Source organism: Microtus oregoni, unplaced genomic scaffold (assembly GCF_018167655.1).
Source record: "Microtus oregoni isolate MIOR12 unplaced genomic scaffold, Mior012 000006F_ref0000085, whole genome shotgun sequence".
Classification (NCBI taxonomy): domain Eukaryota; kingdom Metazoa; phylum Chordata; class Mammalia; order Rodentia; family Cricetidae; genus Microtus; species Microtus oregoni.
Window position 1 is genome coordinate 52,395,749 of NW_024543065.1, and position 12,527 is coordinate 52,408,275.

A 12,527-nucleotide genomic window follows, 5' to 3' on the forward strand; every position below is an offset into this window, starting at 1 on the left:
CCAGGCATGCATGCTGAGAGAGGAAACCTTTCATGACCCCACCCCCCCCCCCCCCCCCCCCCCCCGCATTCCGATAACCACGCTTTTGCTTCTGTAAACTTGCTTCTTGCTGACACCCATGCTGAGAGGGGAAACCATTCATGCCCCCGCCTCATTCCGGTCGATCGATAACCACGCTTTTGCTTCTGTAAACTTGCTTTTTGCTCTTCCCTATAAAAAGCCCGCCCTCCAGTTGGCAGGTGCGCAAATCTTCCGAGAGATCTTGCTGCCCACAGGTACCTGTGTCTACTCAATAAACCTCTTGCGATTTGCATCCGTGCGGTCTCGGCCTGTTCCTTGGCGTTGGGGAGGTCTCCTCCCGAAAAGAGGTCCTCCTCGAGGGTCTTTCAATGTAGGAACTCATTCAGGCAGTAGCCTTTATGATATCAGCTCACTTTGGGTGTGGTGAATTTTAGTATACATACAGATGTAAAAACTTGCACAGCCTCTTGGCTGCTGAATCTGGTTCCCTATTCTCCACTCCTTCAAAGGACAACTGCTCTGTGAGTCTCCCCCTAAATAAATAACCTTTTACTACACTCTATTCTGGGCTATTGTGGGACAATTTTATTATAATCTACAACAGACACGGTCCCTGACAAGCTCTAGAAAGTCATCGTTTAACACACAGTCTTCCAGAGAAAGGTAGGAAAGCTTTGTGATTAGAAGATTTTTGTCTTCAGGAAAGCTAACATCCACAAGTTATGAAACAATCAAGTTACAGTGGCACTTCCGCCCGCGAAAGGCAGGAGGATCCCTAAGAATTATGGGAAATGTAGTCCTAGATACGCCCACCGCAGGACACTAACATACCTTCCATTGGGGGCGACTGAAAGGGCCAACCTATTCAGTCGCGAATTTTGGGAAATGTAGTCTGTCACAGTCCCATCTTCATTACACTAGGATACAGTCCGTCGCAAGATGCTTGGAGGGCCGGAATACTCTGTCGCGAATTTTGGGAAATGTAGTCCGGAAATCCTATGTTCAAAGCTAACTTCCTCTGTCTGTGTCGTCCTGGTCCCCTGGGAATTCTGGGAAGTGTGCTCCCGGTGGCCTGTGCGGGAAGAGTCACTTCCGGCCCAGGTGTGCGAGGCCGTGTCCCGCGTTCCTCTCAGAAAGGTGAGCCATCCCTCTGCGTCCTCTCCCGCGTCTTCCCGATAGTTTTCAGGTTGTCCGGGGCGATAGGCAGCAGGCGTGGATGCTGGGAAGGAAATCCGCCTCAGTAGGGCAGGAGGCGAGTTTGCTGTGAATGAGCCTGCCGGAGCGTGCCGCGCTTGCGTACATTGACTCAAGCCTGACCGGGGCTGTCAGTCACCAGGATGGAGGGTGTCATGGGCGCCGGGAGCCCCCAGCCGTCTGTCTAGCCACTGTCGGAAATGCACAGTCGTCTCCGTCTGTGCCCCGGTTTCTTCCCCAACATTGGTACCTATCGAAGAGTGAGCTCGTGTTTGCTGCAAGGCTCAAGACAGCGGGCGCGCGGTACCAGCTCTTAGTTATTATTTTGCTCTTAGTGCTTTCCAGATTTCGAGAAAGCGCCCCAGTCTCTGGAAGCTCCAGTGACCCACAGATGGTCTCAGAGCTCCTGCTGTAGGGTCCTTGGCCCCAGCCTGACCACACCTGACCCCTCTTACCATATCCTTAATGCCTGGGTTTTTCTGTTGCGATTTGATGGGATGTTAAAGAATGTCCATTCCAAAGATGTTAAAGCCATTTTAGAATGTGCAAAGGGTGATGTGTATGAATTCGTGATTACTACCCTACATACAGAGTGAGATGAAGGTTGGCATGTGGGCTGTTAACATCAGTGCCAGCAAGAATAGTCTCATCAATAGCCAAGGCGAGGTAGGTGTTTGTTATGCACAACCCCAATAAAACTCATTGGGTCACCATGTTGGACTTATTTAGCAATCATTGGTTCCCCATCTGGAACGAGTAGACGTTTATTTGGTCATGTCTCCCCATGAGTATTGTCACACAATTATTGGGGTTACTAACAGGAGTATGGCTGAGGGGTTACTTAAAAGGAGCAGAAATAACTCAAAGGCAGCTGCATCACCAAAGGCCCCTCCAGCATGGTGACAGCTCACAAAGCTGGAAAGCCGGAGCACACTGCAGTCTGCAGGCATGTCAGCCAGGTGCTTCCGTTGTTCTGAATGTCTGTCAGCTCAATGGTCTCTGCCTTTGGGACTTCTGCGGGTGTGAGCATATTCTAGGCAGCTCAACTTGCTGAGATGTCACTAAATATTCCTTACTGCTTATAAATGTCTGGGAAGGGCAAGGTCTAGTGAACCTAGTCAGTGTCTGAGACTTCGTGAAGCTTTGGAGTTGTTCACTTCCTGAATTTTATTGAGTTCCCAGTATCATGTAATGTTTTGTCTCCCCTTAGAAGACCCGCCATCTAAGAGGTTCCATGCAGGATGGGAAGTCTATCTTGGAAGACTTTGCTAAACAACTTGCTTATAATGCTGCCCCTTATTGGGGGATTTTAGGTAGGGGCTCTACCACAGAGCCCGGCCATAACTCTTCATTGGTGGATTCTAGGCAGAGGCTCTACCACTAACCCATACCCCAGCCCCTCCCTGGGGGATTCTAGGCAGGGGCTCTACCACTGAGTCACACCCCAGTCCATCACTGGGGGATTCTAGGCAGGGGCTCTACCACCTAGGCATGCTCAATTCTCTCACTGGGGTTAGAGTGCAAGGTCAGTTCTGTGATGACTCTTCTGGACACTCATGGGGACAGAGAGGTTTAATTTCTTACAGTAGCTGTCCACTGTTGGTGCACAGAATCTCAGCAGCCCTTATCACTGAATGACAGCACTCTAACAACCCTTTTGCAGATGGCAGATTTGAAATGTAGAAGGTTAATGAACGTAGCTATGGTTACTTCATGAGCACACACGTTAGCACCACACACCTTTGAAAGAATGACTTATAGTTATTAGCGAGTGTGTAATGACAGAAGATCATGTCAGAGGACAGCCTGTGGGAGCTGGTTCTCTCCTTCCATGTGGGTCCTGAGGATTAATCTCAGGTCATCAGGCTTGGCAGCAAGCACCCTTCCTGCTGAACCATCACAGCCCAGCACCAACCTCTGAACACAGGAAATTTGTCCTTGATGCTGCTTGCTTGAAGCCAAAACCCTTTTTGGCCACGTTTCCCAGGATGGGAGTGAACATCTGGGGGATGCCCGGTATGAAGTAAGAACACTTGGGAAGGCTGTCCCTGCCTGTAGCCTAGGGTGGGACATCCTGGGGGTAGCTGGAATGTGACTTGATTTGCAGCCTGTGTGTGCCTGCCTCTGGAGGCAAGGGGCACCTGGATCTCACCTGGCCAAGCTTGTATTTTCCCTCTGTTATGGCGTCTATCATCCTGTCCTGTCTTCTCAGGTCTGCACCATTTCCTAGAAAAAAGGAGGGGAAAATGGCCCAATTGCAGGTGAGTTGATTTTCAACTGTGCTGTTCATGCTCTGTCTTAGAGTTTCTGTTGCTCTGAGAGGTACCATGACCCCTGCTTTTATAAAAAAAACATTCAATTTGTGATGGCTTACAGTTCAGATGTTAGTCCATTATTATTATGGTGGTAGCATCCAGGCAGCTGTGTTTCTCCAGAAGGAGATGAGAGTTCTACATCTTGATCCACAGGTAACAGGAGACTGTGTGCCATACTGGCCTTAACTTGAGACCTCCGAACTTGCCTCCACAGTGATACACTTCCTCCAACGCCTTGTTCAACAGGGCCACACCCCTAATAATTCTACTCCCTATAGGCCAAGCATTCAAACACACAAGTCTATGAACAGGGTATAAGAGAATAGAAATTTAAAAATTAGTCACATCATTATTTTGCTTACAATGTCCCCATGGCCATTTAAAGCCACATCCCTGGCTACGTTTGCTGTGCTGTAGCGTGGAACTGGCATGTTTTCCACTAGCAGTGGTGTGCGTTCTAACTCTTGAGTGGATTGCATTGAGTTGTTCTCCACCCAAACTCGAAAATCCCTGAGGCTCCCACAGTTTGATGTCTCTTTGTCCTTTTCCCTGTGGAGAGCCTTGGCTCACAAGACTGCTCTGAGGCTGGCCATGTGGTCCAGGGAGCAACACACACCTGGCATTGTTCAAATGTCGACGTCCTGTAACCCACCCACCTCGGGTGGCTGTCCGCCAAGGTCAGAAATTTAGTTCTTAAGAAGCCCAACGCCATGAGTCTGTCCCTGGTACCACACAGTGATGAAATGAACATGAGCCGCGGTCTGAGAGACCTGTCCCTCCGAGCCTTCTAGAGACTCAAAGCTGTGGTTCTGTATGTACATATATACATGCACACATATGCATGTGCACATAGCATACACATCAGTGCATCTGTATACCTTATCCCGTAGGTGACAGCTGAGAAACCTTATTGTCTTTTTCATTTGTTTTTTAAATTTAAATTTAAGATTTATATATTGTTATTTTGCATGAGTGACTTGCCTGCATGTACACCTGTACAGCATGTCTATCCCAAAGGAAGTGAAAGAGGGCGTCAGATCCCGTAGAATTGGAGTTACAGATGGTTGTGAGCTGCCACGTGGGTGCTGGAAACCAAGCCTCTGTCTGTCCCCTGCAAGAGCAACCAGTGCTCTTAACCACAGCACCTCTAGGCTCTTCTATCAGGGTCTCTGATACTCTGGGGCGTGGGGACGGATGGCGAGATTTCACCATTTATGTATTGAATATATTGAACGTGAAAGTCCTCAGCAGTGCAGGGCGTGGTCACTGTCCATCCATCGTCTCATTCACAGGCCTGAAGGACCGAGTGAGCTGGGGTTCCTTCATGCTGTTCCATGAGGATGGGGGAGCCATGTTCATTCAGGATGTTGTGTGTGCTGGGGCCTTTGTCTTCTAGGTCAAGAGAGTCAGCCTTGTTTAGTGTAAAGTCAGAGTACAGTGCAGAGCAGGGCAGAGGAGGCCAGGGCAGAGGAGGGCAGGGCAGAGGAGGGCAGGGCAGAGGAGGCCAGGGCAGAGGAGGGCAGGGCAGAGCTCTCCATCTGTAGCCAAGGGCAAGCTGCTCAGAAAGTCCTGTGGAGCAGGTACAGGCTTGAACAGGTCTGCAGTATAAACATCTAAGAATTCTCTATAGAAAGCCAGATAACAAAGCAATAACACAAAATGTTTGCAATGTAAAAGGAAGTGAGAACAATCGTCTGCACAGTGACATTCTAGAAGAGGAAATAGTGAGAGTGAGCGAGGGACAGTGAGATGGCTCAGTGGTAAGGGAGCTTGCTGCGAAGGCTGATGACTGAGTTAGATCTGTGGGAACCACAAATTAGGAAAGAACTGACTCCTCAAAGTTTTTATCTGACCTCCACACATACACCATGGCTTGCATGAGCTCCATGACACACAGACACACACCACACCACACCACACAGATAAATTAAAAATAACATTTAAAAAATATTTATTATGTGACAAGAATAATTTTTACTAAATTGACTTAATTAGTGAACTTCAAGTCTGTATATACTGTTTTATGAAGCAATGTGGAAGGGGCTGTGGAGATGGCTCAGCAGATATGAACACTTGCCACACAATCGCGAGGACCTGAGTTCAATCCTTGGAATCTGTGTAAAACACCAGATTTGGTGGTGCCCAACTATAATCCCGCTATGGAGGACACGGGAGAACCAGCTGGAGGCTAGCAGCCTTGCTAGCCCAGAATACACAGTACTGCAGAAACAGCAAGAGAGATGGCCCTGCTCTGTGTTTCTGCAAGGTTGAAGGACCGGGCCAACTCCTGAAAGATCTCCAGATACATGCTGTGCCACATGCACAGGTGTGGGCAAAATGCACATGCATTCTCACAGACTGCACATTTGTGCATGCACATGAGCTTGTATCCAAATATGTATACAAGCATACACAAATATAAGGATTTCTTTGCAGCCCTCATGGCGGGTGGGCTCAGCAGATAGAAGGCAGGCAGAGACAGGTACTTCCAGCTAAGAGACTCTGAGTCCCACAAGGTCCTCCCTCCACATCTCAGCCTCACGTCTTCTGCAGTTATAACCTGCAAGTTTTGCTGTCCCAGGAGATGGTGACGTTCAGGGATGTGGCTGTGGTCTTCAGCGAGGAGGAGCTGGGGCTGCTGGACGCTGCCCAGAGGAAGCTGTACCGTGATGTGATGCTGGAGACCTTCAGGATGCTGCTCTCAGTGGGTGAGGATGGGGTCTGGGTTTCCCGGATGAGCGACTGGGACCAGCTGCTGGGAGCCTGGGAACTGCTGGAGTTGTTTTCTGGGCTTGGTTGTCTAACTGGAAGCACAGGTTTCTCATGGCTCCGTCCATCTGTCCTTTGAGCTGTGTATGGGAGTCCTGCTTGGTTTTATTAACGACACAAGCTAGAGTCGTCTGGGAAGAGGAGCCTCACTTGAGAAAATGCTTCTGTCAGGTTGGCGTGTGGCCAAGTCTGTGTGGGATTTTTTTGATTGATTATTGCTATGATTGTGGCCCAGCTCACTGTTGGTGGTGCTTGCTCTGCCAAGTGCCTCTGAGCTTTGTAAGGAGCAAGCCAGTAAGTAGCACCCTCCATGGCCTCTGCTCCAGCTCCTGTCTCCAGCCCCTTCCATGAGTCCAGCCTTGCACCATGCAGAGCTTCAAGCTATAAGACGAAATAAAACCTTTCTCCCCCAGTGCCTTTTGTCATAGTGTGTACAAGGAGTAGAGTAGGACAGTGGGGACAGAGGCCCTTTGCATTGGTTTCTGTAAAACCATTTACAATGTGCTTCTAGCTAGTTTTGTTTTATAGGCTATGTGGTAATCCCTATTTATTAGTCCATTTCACTGGGAGGTATGTTTAAAATATATTCAATGTGTGTATGTGTCTTCGTGTGTGTACCTGTGTGCACATGCACCATGTTGAGGACAGGTGCCTACAGAGGCCAGAGAGGGCTTCAAATTTCCTAGAACTGAAGTTAGAGGTGGTTGTGAGCTGCTGTGTGTAGGTGCTGGGAACCAATCCTTGGCTCTCTGGAAGAGTAGCAAGTGCTTTTAACCTCTGAGCCATCTTTCCAGCTTGAGAGTCCTTTTCTTCCCTCTCTCCTTCCCTCCCTCAATTCCTACCTTCCTTTGGTTTTTTTTGTTTTTTTGACTCAGTGTCTTATATAACCCAGGCCAGACTCTTCTCAAACTTACTATATAGCTAAGGGTTGCCTTGAAATTGCTCTGCCTGCCTCTACTTCCCACTCTTTTTATCTAGTATTTATAAAGTAGACATCATCAAACTTTTGATTTTCTTTTTTTTTTCTTTTCTTTCTTTTTTTCCCTCCACTAGCACACCAGCCGTTCACACCAGGCCTGATAGCCCAGCTGGAGAATGAAGAGGAGCTCTGCATGGTGGAGGCCCAAAAAGGTGAGATCTCAGGTGGGAAAGATGCTGCTTTCTGTAACAGGGGCAGGGCATAGCATTTCTCTCCTTAACTCTCCACTGGTTCCCACTTCACAAATAGTATAATGGCTTTTAAAGTGCTTAGAGCAGGGCCGCTGAGATGGCTCCTTAGTAAGGGTGCTAGCCCCAAGCAGAGTTTCATACCATGGGTGGAGCACATGTGTGTGCGTGCACACACACACACACAGAAAGAGAGGCCACACTCACACTCATGTTCATGCTCATAAAGACAAAAGATACATTGGGAGTATACGCTTTTGTTTTTTCTACCTAACAACCCATGATAAAGCACTAGAACTTTTGAACGCGGCCACACTTGATACCCAGATTTTGTTAGGAAAACACAGATCTTTTTTTTTTTGGGTTGTTCTTTTTTCTTGTTGTTTATTTTTGTTTTGTTTTGCTTTTGGAGACAGGGTAGCTCTGGCTAATCGGGAACTTACTCTGTAAAGCAGGCTGGCTTTGAACTCACAGAGATCTGCCTATTTCTACCTCCTGAGTGCTGGGATTAAAGGTTGCTCCACTACTGCCCTGCAGAAAACCCAGATCTTAGGCACCCAGAGAGCCCTGGGTTTGTGTTTTCTGTGTGTGTCAAGTGTTTTGTCAGTCTCCACAGAAACAGTGTGGCCTGTCTGTCTCCTGATGTGAGCCACGTGTTTGTTACACACCAGCGTCTCTCAGTAAGGTGCTCACTTGTATGTTTGTCTGGATTCTCATCCTATAGGAAGCCAGGGTGGACGTGCTGTGGAGAATGATGAAGACATGGAGTTAAGCTCCCTTTGTCCCAGAGAGCTCTCCTCCTGTCAGACCTGGCCACAGGGTGCAGGCTTGTTACCCAGGGATCAGGATCCCATGAAAAGATGTCTAAAGAGCAACACCGAGTCTCAGAACCAAGGAGATTCTTCCTTCCTGGTGTGCGCAGGGAGGCTGGTTCAGATTTCTGAGGATGGGAACTACGTGTTGCCTCCTGTAGATGATGACTCTGCCTCTCTGAGAAGTCAAGAGTTTCCTTCACTGAGAGCCCAGCAGTCTTGGCAGGAATCACATCTCAGTGGGTCGTGTAATCGCCAATGGAAAAGTCAGCGAATGCCCATGAGAAGTCATTTCCGTGGATGTGACAGCGTCAGTTGGTTCTCATACCACAGTGACAGTGAGGGGTTACACAGAAAGGGGGAAAGCTGTAGTTTCCATGACCTCAGAGAAGAGACCATGAAGGTATCTTCACTTAAGCAGGACTTCATTAAATTAGGGCCGGTGCCCTGCCCATGTAGTAAGTTAAGAAAAGCGTGTGTCCATGGTGACAACAATGAGCCTAGCTCTCACACACATCAACAGTTCAACTCAAGAGCAAAGCCCTGTCCATGCAGTTCACATGGAGAGGGCTGTCAGGACAGGTCAGCTCTTTACATCCATCAGAGTGTGGAAACAGGAGATGAAGGTACGGCTGAGAGTTCTTTTCTGTGGTCCCCTCTGAGACTGTGTACAGAGCAAATGCTGTGCCAGGGCAGTGAGAATGCCCATCATGCCTCCCCTCTCAACCCTTGTGGATGTGTCCACCCGGGCGACACCTCCCAGAAGAGCAGCATCCCTGAGAAAGCTTTGCCTTGTTGTTTACACTATAATAGTAATTTTAGGGTCCACACTAGGGAAGAACCCAACAAGTATGAGGAGAATGGGAATGTTTCTAGTCAGAGTTTGTATCTTCAAGCTAATCAGAATATCCACGCTGAAGAGAAACTATATCCAGGTATGGTGTGTAAAAAAGATTTCACACATTGCTCAAATTTTAATACTGAACACAGAGTTCACTTGGAAGAGACTGTCTATAACTCTGAGTGTGGTGACCACTTCAGTCTGCCCCCACATTTCCAGGACTTTTCAGCAGTGTACCCCAGGGAACAACCACACAAACATTTATGCAGTACAAGCTTTGATCAAAAATTGTGTATTCCAAGCCATCAACAACTTGACGTCATTGAGAAACCTACTTATAAAGAGGGTGGGAATATCTCTAACTGGAGTTCTAGCCCCCAAGATCAGCAGAAACCTAAGCCACACAAATGCAACACCTGTGGGAAAGGCTTCAGTGACAGATGGGTTCTTACCATTCACCAGAGAGTCCACACAGGAGAGAAACCATATCAATGTAAGGAGTGTGGGAAGTGCTTCAGCCAGAGTGCCTACCTACATTCCCACCGGAGAGTTCACACTGGAGAGAAACCATACAAGTGTGAGGAGTGTGGGAAGGCCTTCAGTCGGAGTTTCTACCTGCAAGGCCACCAGAGAAGTCACACTGGGGAGAAACCATACAAGTGTGAGGAGTGTGGGAAGAGCTTCAGTCGAAATTCCTACCTGCAAGACCACCAGAAAGTTCACACTGGGGAGAAACCATACAAGTGTGAGCAGTGTGGGAAGGGCTTCAGTCGGAGTTCCAACCTTCAAGGTCACCGGAGAGTTCATACAGGAGAGAAACCATACAAGTGTGAGGAGTGTGGGAAGGGCTTCAGATGGAACTGTAATCTTCAAATTCATCAGCGGGTTCACACAGGAGAAAAACCCTATAAATGTGGAAAATGTGGCAAAGGCTTTAGTAAGGCCTCAACTCTCCTGGTCCACGAGAGAGTCCACATGGGAGAGAAGCCTTACCAGTGTCTCGAGTGTGGGAAGGCCTACAATAGGTATTCCAATCTCCAGATACATCACAGAATCCATACTGGGGAGAAGCCATTTAAATGTGAGGTGTGTGGGAAAGGTTTCACCCAGAAGTCAAATCTTCAATCTCATCAGCTTGTCCATACGGGAAGGAAACCCTACAAGTGTGACACATGTGGTAAGGGATTCAGCAGGAATTCAGGTCTTCTGATGCACCAAAAAGTCCATAGCAATGATAGTTTCTATAGGAGGGAAGAGTATAGGAATGGTTCCCATCCTTCTGAGAACCTAGGCAGAGATGAAGGCCTGTCAAATACTGTTCTGTTTTGTTAATATAAAGTAGTGTTTGTACCTAACATGAATGCCAGTGGTTGTTGGGAAACAACACAGAATAGAGATTCATCAAGTGTTTGCCAACATCTCAACAAGCTCTTGTAGAGGATCAAGAACTTCTTACGAATGTAAGCAGGAAATAGCAAAAGTTTGATTATATGTGGAAGTTTCATTTCTCATAGCCAATTGGTTCCAAATATCTGGACCAGAAGCTGCTTCCCAAATTACCATACAGAGGCTTCATATTACTTACAAATGTTGGATTAATAACTCAGGCTTATTATTAGCTATCTCTTCCAGTTTAAGTTAACTGATATTCCTTAATTATGCATTGGCATGTCGTGCTCTCTGTTCTCAATATGGCGCACCCATCTTGCTCTCTCTTGTGTTTACCTGAGTCTCCTGAACCTGCCCATTTTTATCCCTTATCATCCTTAGTTTGGTTGGCCCAACTATACTTTCTGCCTGGTTACTGGCCAGTCAGCCTTTCATTAAACCAGCTTGTGTGACAAATCTTTACAGTGTGCAAGATGATTATTCCACAGCATTTCTTCCTCTTGTCCAATTATAAAGTAAGTTTTGATGATACAAAATTGACTTTATTATTCAGTTACAAGAAATAGAAATCATCCCTTTTATATAGCACACATTAGATCCCATTTGGGTCTGCCGGGCCCTCTAGTACAATATAGTGATGAAATTCATTAACTTGGTTAAAATGTGCTAGAACCCTCAGAGTTTCATAAGAAAAACAGCATGTCAATAGCAAGAGTTTGAAAAAAGATTTTTCTATCACTTCGTATCAATACAAGAAAATTATAAGGCAATGCAAAGTTTTTTATACAGTTAAACTCCAGTACCTGCAGGAAGAAACCCAAAGGGTACTCAATGAAATGATCTTTGGCTGGTCGATGTGTTTCATTTGGCAGAATTTGGAAAGTTAAAATATGTCCACCATTACATATTCAGGATTTTAGTGGGCCACTGCATTGAGTTCTGAAAAGGATGATTTTATAGTCACAGATTTGTTAGAATTTATGGCCTTTATGGGTATACCTGTACAGAGTAAGACCGACAGTGCTCCAGCATATGTCTCTAGTAAAATGATATAGTTTTTTTGCATATTACAATGTAACATATATTACAGATATACCATCACAATCACCTGACAAGCAGTTATAGACAGATCATATTGAACTCTTAAAAAATAGGCTTAGTAGACATAAAGGAGCAATTATGATCCCCAGGAAAATGATTGAATAATTCTTTATTAACTTTAAATTATCTAAATGCTACTGAGAAAGGAATTCTTTGGAGAGGCATTTGATAATAGAAAATAATATTGAATTAAACCAACCTTTATACTTTAAAGATGTGTTGACCTCAGAATGGAAACAAAGATAATTGTTATGTTGGGGAAGTGGTTTTGCTTTTGTTCTCACAGGAACAAAAATTGATAAATATTAGATTTGAATAAGAGAGACTTCTTTATTAGAAGTGGTTCATTAATAGTTTTGCATGTCTAATCTCAATTAACTTGAACAAAGAGCTAATGCTTTGCATATGATCAGTTATAACTTGTTAAAAGGAGCCTTTCCAGAGGTAGGGTTGGGGCAGGGTTTTTTTGTTTGTTTGGTTTGCTTTTGCTTTTGCTTTTTTAGTCTTTTCACAAGAATGAAGGCATTCAGCTAAGGAATCTGAAGACTTGGAAATAGGAGACATCTGAAGAAAAAGAACAAAGAATCAAGAATAAATGTCCCAAGAAAAAGTAAATTAGTTTATTAGTACATCATTATCAAACAGGATAAATTTTCCTAAATCTTCCCAAATGGTTGTTTCTGCTGTTCTTTACAGACATATAATGCAATTTTTTTTTTTTTTGTAAAACTTAAAACTGGCTTTGGAGTTGGTAACCCTAAGCATGATTATTAAAGTAAACCCAAAATCTGTGTTTCATGTCAGAAAAGCTACCTATTATTGGACAAAAGAAAAAAATTACGGGACTATTATATTCCCACTAATCATATAACCCTTTAGTTTTACTTTCATGTTTTAACGTTTTTCAAAGGTTTAAGT

General features: G+C 45.7%; 1 protein-coding gene across 2 annotated transcripts; it reads left to right on the plus strand.

Annotated features, from left to right (window-relative positions):
• The first annotated feature begins 1,089 nt into the window (after positions 1-1,089).
• LOC121449136 (zinc finger protein 112-like) lies at positions 1,090-12,402 on the plus strand. 2 transcript variants are annotated; one of them, XM_041653365.1, is made up of 5 exons: positions 1,090-1,158; positions 3,428-3,476; positions 6,112-6,238; positions 7,353-7,430; positions 8,191-12,402. In XM_041653365.1, the coding sequence occupies exons 2-5, from the start codon at positions 3,462-3,464 to the stop codon at positions 10,449-10,451; spliced, it is 2,481 nt and encodes an 826-aa protein (XP_041509299.1). In that variant the 5' UTR covers positions 1,090-1,158; positions 3,428-3,461; the 3' UTR covers positions 10,452-12,402. The 2 variants fall into 2 exon arrangements, with proteins under 2 accessions (XP_041509299.1, XP_041509300.1); XM_041653366.1 differs by lacking the exon at positions 3,428-3,476 and having other exon boundaries at positions 1,138-1,158.
• The last annotated feature ends 125 nt before the right edge of the window (positions 12,403-12,527 follow it).

Excerpts from the sequence above, each read along its gene's own strand:
- LOC121449136 (XM_041653365.1), top strand. Across the intron at positions 6,239-7,352 it reads CAGGATGCTGCTCTCAGTGG|CACACCAGCCGTTCACACCA; the intron begins GTGAGGATGGGG and ends TCCCTCCACTAG. Across the intron at positions 7,431-8,190 it reads CATGGTGGAGGCCCAAAAAG|GAAGCCAGGGTGGACGTGCT; the intron begins GTGAGATCTCAG and ends CTCATCCTATAG.